General features: G+C 38.6%; 1 protein-coding gene across 2 annotated transcripts in view; it reads right to left on the bottom strand.

Annotated features, from left to right (window-relative positions):
- LOC128703153 (ufm1-specific protease 1) overlaps positions 1-10,339 on the bottom strand; it is a 33,047-nt gene extending 22,708 nt beyond the window's left edge. The window contains exons 1-2 of one of the 2 annotated variants that reach the window (XM_053797721.2): positions 10,220-10,339; positions 4,548-4,696 (exon numbers count right to left, since the gene is read on the bottom strand). In XM_053797721.2, the coding sequence (XP_053653696.1) occupies positions 4,548-4,691 (144 nt within the window). In that variant the 5' untranslated portion in view covers positions 4,692-4,696; positions 10,220-10,339. Of the gene's footprint in view, positions 1-4,547; positions 4,697-6,829; positions 6,944-10,219 lie in introns of those variants that run through there. The other variant, XM_053797720.2, reaches the window with a different exon arrangement.
- Positions 10,340-14,987: the final 4,648 nt, after the last annotated feature.

Here is a 14,987-nt window from a genome sequence, read left to right as displayed (position 1 = left end):
CTTCAACATTATTGCTACTCCTTCTTTAGCTCTAACTCTATTTGAAACCCCTGACCTAATCCCATTTATTCCTCTCCATTGAAACTCTCCCACCCCCTTCAGCTTTGTTTCACTTAAAGCCAGGACATCCAGCTTCTTCTCATTCATAACATCCACAATCATCTCTTTCTTATCATCTGCACAACATCCACGCACATTCAGACTTCCCACTTTGACAATTTTCTTCTTCTTATTCTTTTTAGTAATCTTTACAGGAAAAGGGGTTACTAGCCCATTGTTCCCGGCATTTTAGTTGACTTTTACAACACGCATGGCTTACGGAGGAAAGATTCTTATTCCACTTCCCCATGGATATAAAAGGAAAATTAATAAGACCAAGAACTATTAAGATAAAATCAAAGAAAACTCAGATGAGTGTGTATGAATAAATGCGTATATGTATGTGTAGTGTGACCTAAGTGTAAGTAGAAGTAGCAAGACATGCCTGTAATCTTGCATATTTATGAGACAGACAAAAGACATCAGCAATCCTACCATCATGTAAAACAATTACAGGCTTTCGTTTTACACTCACTTGGCAGGACGGTAGTACCTCCCTGGGTGGTTGCTGTCTACCAACCTACTACCTATAAAATTAATATAAAATTAATATAAAAAAAAAAAAATACAGGAGTATGGCTTTGGGGTGGTAAGTGACAGAAAAGAGAGAACAGAAAACAGAGGCTTTTTTATTTTGCTTCACTTACAAGTCTTATCAAGTACATATAGGAAATATATGAAATTTTCTGCTTGAAAAGAAAATATCACAAGTGATTATACAGTGGTACCTTGACTTACAAGTGCCCCAACTTACGAGTTTTCCGATTTACGAGCAGTCACTCGGTCGATTTTGTGCTTTGAGTTGCGAGCCAAAATCCGAGTTACGGGCAAGCTTCAGATATGCCACCACTAGTTGGCACAGCAAAGGCCACAACATCCGCTCAGCATCCCAGCGTTTTGTGCTTTTTGTGCAGTTATTTTGCCAAATTTCTTTTTTCTAACCATGTGTCCTAAGAAAGTAACTGCAAAGGACAATGCTGAGAAGAAGAGAATGATGACCATTGAATTAAAACACGAAATCATAGAAAAACACGAGAAAAATCGCTTTTGTTTCAGTGTTTTCCACATGAAACTAGTGATCTAGTGCAGTTAGCCTCACAAACACTCCATTTTCTCTTATAATAAGACCTCAGAAGGGCAAGAATGGGAAGACATGGTCAGAGCAATAATTATTTTTACCTCGGAAGTGGCTGCCACCTCTCATCATATGACATTTTATTCATTCTAAAGTATATATCATGTTTCTATGTTATTTATATTGTTTATTACATATGTCATATTAGATCAATTGTGATATGTAAATAAGCCGTAGAGTTGAAATCAGCATTATATTGAAGAGTCAGGAATTCTGCTGGAACGGATTAATGGCATTTCAATTAATTTCAATGAGGAAAATTTATTTGATATACGAGTAAATTGAGTTACAAGCTTGGTCACAGAATGAATTAAACTCGTAAGTCAGGGTACCACTGTGTAGGTATATGACCGTCACTACAAGTTCATGTAAATGTAGTGGCAAGAAACTCCTAAGCTGTACTGAAAAATCTCACAAGACCCTTCAAATAGTACATGAATTATGACATACTAAAAAAATATTACTGTACATATATGTATCACCCAAATCAGAAATTGCAGCGGCACTATGATCTCCACACTCAAAAATAACTGAACTATAAAATGCCCAAAAACTCTACAAAATGGCTCTCAGATCTTAAAAAAAAAATAATACAAGTTAGGAAGAAAGACTATATATACTAAAAATGACCTTGCTAATTGATACAACAATAAGTTAGTTTATTAAGGTATACACAAATACAGTTACATAGATTATCATACATAGCAGCATGTGTAGAGAATCTAGAATAACCCAAAAAAGTCAGACAAAGTGACTTATTTATATTGGCATAACCATTGCCAAATCGTTTTTTTTTTCATGAATGTGGGTGGAATACTGTAATGGGGATTCAAGAGAAGGTAGTGTGTATTACAACTCAAGAAACTAAAGAAACATCCTTAAATATTAGCCAATAAAATTCAACTTTTTATCCTGTTCGGAAACCAAATTGGTTGTTTTAGGCTAACTTGGATGTACTGATCACAAATTTGATCTTACAATCAATATTCTGGCTATTTAACCCTTTGAGGGTTGACAGGCCCTCTCAGAAACTCGTTCTCAGGGTCGGCCAAATTTAAAAAAAAAAAAAAAATTCTTATGAAAAGATAGAGAATCTTTTCCCGATCATAATTACACCAAAATTATGAGATTTGATGGAAAACTTACGGAATTATGCTCTCGCGAAGTTAGCGGTCTCGGCGATGTTTACGCATCGGCGATTTTGCCCAATTTGAGCCCCATTTTCGGCCAATTCCTCTGTACTAGTCGACAAAAAACATGAATATTTCGCTAGAACTACATTTTTTCTATTGAATGAGTGCAAGAAACCACCCATTTACCACCAACTATCCAATACAGTGGTCAGAATTTAGCAATTTTGCCAATTTCACACAAATTTCAAAAAATGCCAATTTCCGAATAGGGTCCAGAACAAACAAGAAATACATTCCTGGCACTAAAATGACATTTCTTCTGTTCATTAGTCACGTCTCAAGGCCCCTCTTACATTCTTTTGCTTTCCACTTAGAATTTTTATTCTCACGAAAAATAGAAGATTTACTGTTATGCAGACTACTGCATTAGTATAAAAAATGGTATAAATCATATTGGCGCACTTGCAAAAGAATGTTAGACTCACCAGTTGACGTGTATTGGACGCTTGGCATGATTTGTTTACTTTTGAACTTTGGTAAAAATCGAACATTTCTGCTACTTTGAGCTCAATTTCAAGGTACTTTTCATTGTAAAACCAGTGAAAATCATCTCAATTTCTGTGATATGCATTCCATTCTATAAAATGAGACCAAGAAAACTAGAATACAACAATAAATACCATACGAAAATACAGTGCAAAGTCGCTGTTTTATGCCAAAAAAACGGTGAAAGTTTTTTTTTTCTCATTATGCACTGTGTGCTGCAGGATTTTTTTTATACTGTGCACACTGACCACATAGACCCATTCTTTCATATGGAGGCCTACCAGCCTTTTCCTGCGAGATTTGATGGCGCTAGAATTTATGCGTACTAGTACGTCAAAAACCCCTGTGCGTAAGACGTACTAGTACGTCCGAAACCCTCAAAGGGTTAAGGTTGAAGAACCACATGAAATATGTTGTAAAGCTATCATATGTATTACACTATGCATAGATATTAACTGCAGTGCATGAAATGACCAAACTAATCTTTCTTAACATAAATTCATTATGTATATATGCATAATAAAAATAGCAGAGGTTTCCATACAGTCACACAACATACTTACATCACAGTTTTCTTTTTAAATTTGGTAATGTATACAGAAGAAGGGGTTACCAGTCACTTGCTCCTGGCATTTGAGTCACCTCTTATGACACACATGGCTTAAGGAGGAAGAATTCTTTTCCACTTTCCCATTGAGAATATTTTAAGTATCTTCCATAATATGCATGCCTGTGGGGAAAGCCCTTTGGAAAGGAAATATTATATTGTATAAGTAGTATTGGTGCATAGTCACCATTGGTATTGTCACTGGCTTCCTGCAAAAGTGTGTCCATTTTGACTGAAACAGTTACATTACTATGATAAACATTCTTTGCTGATACATGGTATCAAGGGTGCAAAGGTATTTTGGTTCATTGTAAATTTGTGGTATTAAAGACAAGATGCTTGTCAGAAGAAAATTAATTGCAGCTGTTTATTTGAACCTGTAAATGATTTATGATAATACTATATAGCCTAAGTTTAATCATTTCTGGTAACATTTTCACACCCCCAAAGCTTTTCCCTGGGGGTAAGGTTACTGGTACATGATATGCAGTACATAAACATTATTAAAGATAAGTTGAGTCCAACTAGGGAGTTGGAAGATTTTTCAGACTTTCACAGTGAGATTGAAAAATTACTCGTGTACAAATACAGTACAAGGGAAGTAGATCATTTAGGAGTGTGGCATTTACCTATTTATAATTTGTGGTATCTTTTACAGAAACAGAGATATCTCATGGTGTCTTCTCTCATGTTTTCTTGTTTAATTATATGGGATTATTATGAAATGATCAATAAAAGTAGTTTTCTTCAATATGTATTTGTGAATAAAGGGTTAAAAGGTATATTTGTGGAAGCACATCTTTATAGTGACTGATACAGATGATCATTATCTGGTGGTAGTAAGACAATAGAATACAAGAAAAGCAGTGCCAGTATGTAAAAAAGGAAGATGAGAGGAATTAAAGGAGATACAGGACTGTACCTGCATTGTGAAATGACCTTCTGTTTAAACAGTCATGATTTCTTGTTGATTCAACAAGGTACAATATTTACCAGTGCCTCTGCTACCAATGCTAGCAATTCTTACCCGATCATCAAATCCATCACAGCCATAGTGGTAATAGAGGTAATCTCCAACAACAAGATATACTTCTGATACATCTGCTGGAAGTTGTAACCCACTGTGTATGTTTGGCAGGAGGTCACAAACATAATCATGTCCACCTCCCATTTACTCTGAAAAGGATGCAACATTATGATACTATGCAAGACTTCAATCACCTGCATGACAAAACTTCAATTAAAGCATGATTGTCACATTACATAATAGTGATTTACGAACATTTTTTATACTACTGGACATACTTTCATATAAGAAAAACTTACTATACAAAAAATAACCACTGAGGCTGGGTGCCATCTGTTAAAGAGCTAAGTGACCCAACACTGGGAACATACCAGGATATTACTGTACTTGTTATTGGTGAAGACTGGCTAATTGATTATATACTGCAATGTTTCTAATGACATTTCTGTCATGACTAGATTTAACATGTATCTGAAGGGTGGACAGTCAATGCATGGAGAAATAGACATTCTATGATGAGTGGCAAAATGATAAAACTAAAAAAAAAAAAAAAAAAAAAAAAAAAAAAAAAAAAAAAAAAAAAAAAAAAAAAAAAAAAAAAAAAAAAAAAAAAAAAAAAAAAAAAAAAAAAAAATTGAGAACATGGTTAATACATTTTTTAAAACTGAAAAGATGTACAGTACTTTGAGTGTTACAACAGTTAGAACCTTCCCCAAGGTAAATTACATGTGGGTCAGTTCACTAAATGGACAAACAATTAGCCACAAAATCACATGGGTCACTCAGTCCTCGTGATATCCATTGGACCAGCATGCATGACTGATAGAGATGAGCCATTATTACAGTATGACATGACAAAGTTTGAACACTTATGTTTACTATACATTTTCATTAAAGCCTCATACATAATTTTAAACTTGTAAGTTATTTCATATAGTAAATAATGTAAAAATTTAACCTAGGATAATCCAATAAAATCAAATGGAGTACTTCTATTGCTATCCTTGAAAGACTAATAATACATTATGAAACAATAGCTTAGTGAATAAATACTGTATACACAAGTGAGCAACCACCTATACACAGTTTTGTGACTTCTTGAAGTGGCTTGCACCAAGCAGGCAGGTTTTCTTTTGATTTTTATGTAGTTTTCTGTTACCTCACATCTTTTAATGAGGTTTTATTTTGATAATAACTGAGGATGTCCTATGAAAAAAAAGGGCAATTACAACCAATTTTTGCTCTTTTTCTCAAATCTGAGTTTATTAATATGCAGTAGGTATAGTATAATTAGACAGTAGTTTAATTCTGCCCAAAATACTCTGAACAACTGTAAGCTCTTCAAAATGTACGTAACATAAGCAAATCCTCAAAGAAATAATGTACTGTAATAATATTAACATTAGAGTCAATGTATAGAAACCACAAAATGGCTGCATACAAACAAAAAAAAAAATTGGCAATTACAGCCTATTATTATTGTAGGCACAAGCTACATGTTATCCCCAATATTTTATTATGGCAAGATTTATTGTGGTATAAACTACCTGAAGTTGATTCCATAAGTCAGCACCCCCTTGGAATGAATTCAGACCCAACCTCCTGGCCGATTAATAACACTGCTTATGCCAGAAGCATGCAGTCCAGTGTAGGCACCACAGCCCGACTGATCAGGAACTAACTTGAGGAACTTATAAAATTCCCTCTTGAAGACTGCTAGCAGTCTGTTGATAATATCCCCTTATACATAAGCAGAGAGTATTAAAAAGACAGTCCCTTGACACATTATCTCAGTGTAGTCACTGCAATTGTGCCCTATGCTGCATTACATTGCAATGTCTTCAAACCACTTGCTCTTGTAGGGAGTGATTACAGTGTGTGGATTGGTGAAACACACTGCCAAACACAAGGAGTGCCAATGGAAATCAGTCTTATTGTCTGGGTTATCCTAGGTTAAAACTACACAATGTAATTTTTTGTGCCCACAATATCTGTGTGACATAATAAAGCAAAAATTAAAACTTATCTGGAAATTTTCAAACAACCCGTCTCCAACCTGCAGGCAGTTAGGAAGCCTCCATCACAAACTTAATTTATCTCAATCACGTCTTCTGTGTTTTCATGCAGGTAAACAGGTCTCTCATATACTAATTTAGTAAACTACTGGCAAATACTATCCCAACCTAGATCTAAATTTTGTTCTTGGATGACTCCTGGTTATGTTTTAAGTTAGTGAACTTGTCATCCTAGGACCCAAATGGAAATAAGTCACTTTGTCTAACTTTTCTGGGTTATCCTAGGTCGGTTGCTAGTGCACTCAGCTCACACACTGGGGCCTGTGCTTTGATCCCTGGTACAGGTGGAAACATTGGGATGTATTTCCTTAAGACACCTGCTGTCACTGTTCACCTAGCAGAAAAATAGATACCTGGGTGTTAGTTGACTGTGTAGGTCGCATCCTGGGGACAAAATTAATCTAAGTTGCCCGAAATGCTCTGCATAACCAGGGGCTTTCTATATAGTATGTCACTGATGTCGGCTATGGTCTGTATAACTTGTACATGTACTTGTAGAAATAAAGATTATTATTATTATAATTGTACTTGTGTGAACCTGTACCTAAGTAAGCAAGCTTACCCACTCACTGAGAACTCGCTTGTGCCTTCCACCACCACTCTCTGTGCTGAATGACCCTCATGGGCTTACCATTGCTTGTAAATAAATCAGTCAAATTTTGAGTGCGAGAATTCAAAATTAACAGGATAATAGGGGAAATGAACGCAACTTGGAAATGCCTCCTAATTACCTTTATTACCTGGAGAGAGTTCCGGGGGTCAACGCCCCCGCAGCCCGGTCTGTGACCAGGCCTCTTGGTGGATCAGAGCCTGATCAACCAGACTGTTACTGCTGGCTGCACGCAATCCAACGTACGAGCCACAGCCCGGCTGGTCAGGTACCGACTTTAGGTGTTTGTCCAGTGCCTGCTTGAAGACAGCCAGGGGTCTATTGGTAATCCCCCTTATGTATGCTGGGAGGCAGTTGAACAGTCTCGGGGCCCCTGACACTTATTGTATTGTCTCTTAACGTGCTAGTGACACCCCTGCTTTTCATTGGGGGGATGTTGCATCGTCTGCCGAGTCTTTTGCTTTCATTGTGAGTGATTTTCGTGTGCAAGTTCGGTACTAGTCCCTCTAGGATTTTCCAGGTGTATATAATCATGTATCTCTCCCGCCTGCGTTCCAGGGAGTACAGGTTCAGGAAATTCAAGTGCTCCCAGTAATTGAGATGTTTTATCTCCGTTATTGTTATGCCCCTCGTTTGTGAACCTTCTAGGTCAGGTATGATGTATATGTAATGGGCTTTTTCACTTAATATTATATTATTTCTAACCTCATTAGTAGCTAAAATGAGGATAGAGTACTTTATAATATTATCTGGCCTTAATTTATTTAGCTGTGTAAATAGATAGGATGTTTCGATGATGTAAACTACGGGTACAGTTGTTTACTACCCGGCTGTCGTTTAGCCACTGTCCCCTCTTAATCCGAGGTGACGTCAGTCTGAGAATTCTGTTATAGGGCAGTCCACTCTCACCTCTCGTGAGAGAAGCTCCTTGATTCCTGGATTTAACCTTCTGGTCCCACATGAGGTTCCCTAGTGACCCTCCAGTACCTCGAACGGTATCAGACAGAAACGTCTCGGACGAAGTGTGTGTTGCTGTATTGGAGACGCTGGTGATTGTCCCTAGCTCTGCTAGGAGCGAGTTTAAGCAGTATTGGTTCAAAGAGGATGGTGAAAAAGTCATGGGAGACAGACTCGCCTCAAAACTCCTTTAAGTGTAAAATATTCCTAATCTCACTTAGTATATTACGAAAGTTGAATAAGAGTGAATTATTATTGAAGTGTTACGTTTTCTGTCTCATTTGGATTGAGTTAAGCAAAGTGTTATTATGTGAAGTGAAGGTGTTATGATACTAGAGCCGTTCAGTACTATAATCAAGATAATACTGTGTATTATCTTTTAAGTGAACTTAAGTGTAAATTTCATGAGTACTCTGTTTTATGGTGCGACCTTTTTAAAGTTAATATAAAACCCTTTTATGGCTTATTAAGAAACTTAATAAAAAACAGGAAAGAAACATTGTGATTGTTTACTACTGAACCCTTGAATGATTTCATCTAGAACAGGATATTCAATCCTGTTTGTTTGTTGCAAGAAAGGGTTAAACAGGCTTAAGTAGTTGCCCTGTACTCAACAGTTATGCATGCCGTGAAGGTTCTCTGTACATTTTCTAGGTCAGCAATTTCACCTGCCTTGAAAGGTGCTGTTAGTGTGCAGCAATATTCCAGCCTAGATAGAACAAGCGACCTGAAGAGTGTCATCATGGGCTTGGCATCCCTAGTTTTGAAGGTTCTCATTATCCATCCTGTCATTTTTCTAGCAGCTGCGATTGATACAATGTTATGGTCCTTGAAGGTGAGATCCTCCGACATGATCACTCCCAGGTCTTTGACGTTGGTGTTTCGCTCTATTTTGTGGCCAGAATTTGTTTTGTACTCTAATGAAGATTTAATTTCCTCGTGTTTACCATATCTGAGTAATTGAAATTTCTCATTGTTGAACTTCATATTGTTTTCTGCAGCCCACTGAAAGATTTGGTTGATGTCCGCCTGGAGGCTTGAAGTGTCTGCAATGGAAGACACTGTCATGCAGATTCGGGTGTCATCTGCAAAGGAAGACACGGTGCTCTGGCTGACATCCCTGTCTATGTCGGATATGAGGATGAGAAACAAGATGGGAGCGAGTACTGTGCCTTGTGGAACAGAGCTTTTCACCGTAGCTGCCTCGGACTTTACTCTGTTGACGACTACTCTTTGTGTTCTATTTGTGAGGAAATTATAAATCCATCGACCGACTTTTCCTGTTAATCCTTTAGCATGCATTTTGTGTGCTATTACGCCATGGTCACACTTGTCGAAGGCTTTTGCAAAGTCTGTATATATTACATCTGCATTCTTTTTGTCTTCTAGTGCATCTAGGACCTTGTCGTAGTGATCCAATAGTTGAGACAGACAGGAGCGACCTGTTCTAAACCCATGTTGCCCTGGGTTGTGTAGCTGATGGGTTTCTAGATGAGTGGTGATCTTGCTTCTTAGGACCCTGGGTTATCCTGGATTATTAACACTCTGGGGTAAATATGCCAAAGAAAATATTTTATTTTACTTTCTCAACAAGGTAAATAATTCTAATTAAAAAACTGTAATACATGTATTGTTAACACCTGGGGGATAACATGACGGAAAGTTAGGTCAATTATTTATTATAATCAAAAAGAAGTGCTAAGCCACAAGGACTATACAGCAAAAAAAAAAGTTAGGTCAAAATTTTATTTTAGTAATATTCGAGGAAAAAAATGTCCTTTCGACAATGTAAATAAAGGTAATTATATATTAAAGAGTCGAATTTTGACTCAATGAATGTAAATTGGTGCACCTGAATTTTATTATTCAAACAAAAACTGTGTCCGTCCTTTAAACTTTTACCTCGAGTATTTCACTCACCTGCCTCGTCTAACACGCCATATTCAACATTACAGTTGTCATTATGTCGGCTATATCTCATTAAACTCTCAACGTCCGGTTATCTAGGTAGACATGTTTAATTAACGTACCTGATATAGTTAAATATGGTAATGAAGGGAGTTAATGAAGTGCAGCGCCAGTAACACTGTGAACAACTGTCATGGCGACACACACTCTTGTTGGTGGTGTTAAGGGTCGTCATAATGTACACTTTATTGAACCCTCACTCTCAGCACTCACCGAAACTTTATTTAAACACAGATACAAATAAGTATAGTTAATAATATAATAATAATATCTTTATTTACTGCAGGTACATGTATAAGGTATACAGGTCTAGCTGACATCAATGACATACCATAACAATACCATAATCTGTATTATTATTACAATCAAGGGGAAGCGCTAAACCCGGAGAATTATACAGCGCCTGGGGGGGGGGGGGGAAGTCTGCCCGAAATGCCTAGCCATGCTAGGTGTCCTAGTGGCCCCCTCTGTAATTAGTATTTTAAAACATGTAAACCACACAACATCCAAAATCTGTAAACCTCGCATTGTAATCCTTATAGAGAATAAACTTGATTGATTGATTGATACTACTCTATAGAAAATTCTTTGTTATGCAGAACATTTCGGGCAAATTAAGTTAGTTTTGTCCCAGGATGCGACCCACACCAGTCGATTAACACCCAGGTACCCATTTTAATGATGGGTAAACATAGACAACCGGTGTAAGGAAACAGGTCCGATGTTTCCACCCCTTCGCCGGGAATCGAACCCGGCAGCGAGAGCTTTGCCACCAGGCCACTTAAGGAGTGTAGATGGTTCATTACCTTTGTAACTTATCGTGATTGTGACCAGATCTACCTGAGTTCATTACCTTGTAACTTGGTCATGATTGTGACCAGATCTACCAGATGAAGTTCAGTGTCGATAAGTGTAAGGTACTAGCCCTTGGTAATGAAAATAATGGGGCCCAGTCCCTGGGCCCCAAACAAGCTACAAAATAAATGTACCTCCGTAATCTTTTTACTACAGCCCACATGATGGGTATGGGGTTCTTAATAAAGATAAGATAAGATAAGATTTCGTTCGGATTTTTAACCCCGGAGAGTTAGCCACCCAATATAACCCAAGAAAGTCATCGAGGACTGTCTGACTTGTTTCCATTGTGGTCCTCAATCTTGTCCCCCAGGATGCGACCCACACCAGTCGACTAACACCCAGGTACCTATTTGCTGCTAGGTGAACATGACTACAGGTGTAAGGAAACACGTCGAAATGTTTCCACCCCTCCGGGAATCGAACCCGGGCCCTCCGTGTGTGAAGCGAGAGCTTCAGCCACCTATAATACACAGTATGGTTGAATTAGACACATGTGCAACTCTTGGGTATCTTTATTGAGGAAACGTTTCGCCACACAGTGGCTTCATCAGTCCATACAAAGGAGAAACTTGAAGAACAGGAGGAGAATGAGGTAATCAGTCCCTCAGCCTTGAGTCGATGTGGTCAGTCCATGGACTGTAAAGATACCCAAGAATTGCACATGTGTCTAATTCAACAACATGTCGTTTCTCTGAACCATTCATCTACAATACACAGTGTAAATAACCTATGATAACCCTCAAAAAATTCAATTACTTATCTCCATTGGGAGTCCATTAAACTGAGATGTAGATTTAATGTAACATAACCCAATAAACTCATTCCTAAGGTTTTAAGAATGCCCGCGTCACTGCCAAAATATACAATAATTTAAATAAATAAGTTTAAGTACAATTATCATATATTTTCCACGGGAAAATTTATTGCCTGACAAGACTGCAGTCCACTTGGGACAAACTTTTCTTAATAGTAATAAGATATATATTTTTTTGAAATTGTATTACATACTGTACTGTGTGAAATAATTGTAATATGAAATTACTAATACTTCTTGTTGAGTTGCTAACCCTCTGGGTTAAAAATACAAAAAATAGTCCGAACAACTCTTATGTTAGTAGAGGATGTTGCAATTATCAAAGTATAAGGCAAGATGACATCTAGAAAAGAAGAAACATACAAAGAGCTATCATCATCAGACAGCACCAACGGAGGTGAGTTGAAAGGGCCATTTAAAGTAGGACTCGGGGTGGGTGAAGGAAACTTCAAGAATTGCAACGGTGGCCCGGGGTCTGGTGACAAAAGTTCTCACTTTACATGGTGAGGGTCTGGGTTCGATTTCCAGCAAGGGTAGAAACATGGGGCGTGTTTCCTTACACCGGTTGTCCATGTTCACCCATCAGTATAAAATGGGTGCCTGGGTGTTAGTGGATTGGTGTGGGTCGCATCCTGGGACAAAACTGACCTAATTTGCCGGAAATGCTCTGCATAACAAGTGACTTTCTATATAGTGGTATGGTCGACAATCCAAATGAATTCTTTATGAATGAGACCCAAAATTTGGTCATCTCAAAAATCTCGGATAGTATCCTAGTATGAACACATGAGTCATCCCACACTAAGAACAACAGACATAGCCCCACTCCACAAAGGGGGCAGTAAAGCAATTGCAAAGAACTACGGACCGATAAAACTAACATCCCATATCACAAAAATCTTTGAGAGGGTTCTAAGAAGCAAGATCGCCGACCACCTAGATACCCATCAGTTACACAACCCAGGGCAACACGGGTTTAGAGCAGGTTGCTCCTGCCTGTCCCAGCTACTGGACCACTATGACAAGGTCCTGGATGCTATATTATTATTATTATAATCAAGGGGGAAGCGCTAAACCCAGAGGATTATACAGCGCCTGGGGGGGGGATGTGGAAGGCATTCAGGCTTGTGTACGAATGGTATATAATACCGACAAGATGAGAGTAAGACACATATGCAACATCTGGGTATCTTTATTGTAGACGTTTCGCCATCCAGTGGCTTTATCAATACAAATTCTAGGACATAACTTGAAGACAGTAGAACTATGTACAGAAGATGAGGTAATCAGTCCCTCAACCTAGGAGTAGGTGCGATCAGCACCATAGTCGTGGAGATTCTGAAGCAGAAGAAAGAATCCTGGCGCTTATATAGTAACGTCAGGTGAAGCAGACGAGGGCAAATTCACTGGTAGGCGGGATTCCCCAGTGGAAGTAGGTCCTTCCCGAAGAGATGGGTTAGTTCTAGAGGTAGTTGTCGTAGTCGTGAAGGTTATGTACATGTCCTCAGAATTAAGATTCCATGATGTTGCAGTGTCTGACAAGTTGTGTACGAATGGTATATAATACCGACAGGATTCTTTCTTCTGCTTCAGAATCTCCACGACTATGGTGCTGATCGCACCTACTCCTAGGTTGAGGGACTGATTACCTCATCTTCTGTACATAGTTCTACTGTCTTCAAGTTATGTCCTAGAATTTGTATTGATAAAGCCACTGGATGGCGAAACGTCTACAATAAAGATACCCAGATGTTGCATATGTGTCTTACTCTCATTCAGGCTTAATTCGGGGAACTGGAGCACAGATCCAATTCCCTAAATCAAGAGCCCCTCACCAACATCAAGGAACCTTCCTTGAGGGGGGCCCTGGATGCTATAGAGGATAAACAAAATACAGATGTAGTATACATAGACTTTGCAAAAGCTTTCGACAAGTGTGACCATGGTGTAATAGTGCACAAAATACATGATAAAGGAATAACAGGAAAAGTTGGTAGATGGATCTATAACTTCCTGACAAATAGAACACAAAGAATAATAGCAAACAAAGTGAAGTCTGAGGCAGCTAGGGTGAAAAGCTCTGTTCCACAAGGCACAGTACTCACTCCCATTCTATTCCTCATCCTCATATCTGACATAGACAGAGATGTCTTCCTTTGCGGATGACACCCGGATTGCCACGACAGTGACCTCCATCGAAGATACCACAAGACTCCAGGCAGACATAACCAAATCTTCAAATGGGCCACTCAAAACAATATGAGGTTCAGTGAAGAGAAATTTCAACCACTCAGATACGGAAAACTTGAAGAAATTAAAACTGTATCAGGGTATACGACAAATTCTAACCATACAGCAGAGCGAAAAAGTAATGTGAAGGACCTGGGAGTGATAATGTCAGAGGATCTCGCCTTCAAAGACCACAATAATGTATCTACCGCATCTGCTAGGAAAATGATGGGATGGGTAATGAGAACCTTCAAAACCCAAATCAACCAGAACGACGGAATATGACAGGGAACCCCTTCCAGAACTAAGGAGTATGACAGGGAAACCCATCCAGGACGATGGAATATGACAGCGAAACCCGTCCAGAACGATGGAAGATGACGGAAATACGTCTAGAACGATGGAATGTGACAGGGAAACTCGCCGAGAACAATGGAATATGATAGGGAACCCCGTCCAGAACGATGGAATATGACAGGTAAACCCGTCCAGAACGATGGAATATGACAGGTAAACCCGTCCAGAACGATGGAATATGACAAGGAAACCCGTCCGGAACGATGGGATATGACATGGAAATCCGTCCAGAACGATGGAATATGACAGGGAAACTCGTCCAGCGCGATGGAATATGACAAAAAAAATCCGTCCAGAACGACGGAATATGACAGGAAAACCTGTCCAGTACAATGGAATATGACAGGGAAACCCGTCCAGAACAATGGAATATGACAGGGAAATAAGTCCTGAACTATTAATTATGATAGGGAAACCCGTACAGATCAATGGAATATGACAGAAGATCCCGTCCAAAACAATGGAATATGACAGGGAAACCCGTCCTAAACTACTGACCTAAGCTAACCTAATGGAACCCGGACCCTCACTGTGTGAAGTGAGAGCTTTTGCCAGGCACATTGTGTACAAGT

The sequence above is a fragment of the Cherax quadricarinatus genome, chromosome 85 (assembly GCF_038502225.1).
Source record: "Cherax quadricarinatus isolate ZL_2023a chromosome 85, ASM3850222v1, whole genome shotgun sequence".
In the NCBI taxonomy this organism is placed as follows: domain Eukaryota; kingdom Metazoa; phylum Arthropoda; class Malacostraca; order Decapoda; family Parastacidae; genus Cherax; species Cherax quadricarinatus.
The sequence above is the reverse complement of the archived record's forward strand: the minus strand, read 5'-3'. Positions and strand labels throughout refer to the sequence as shown.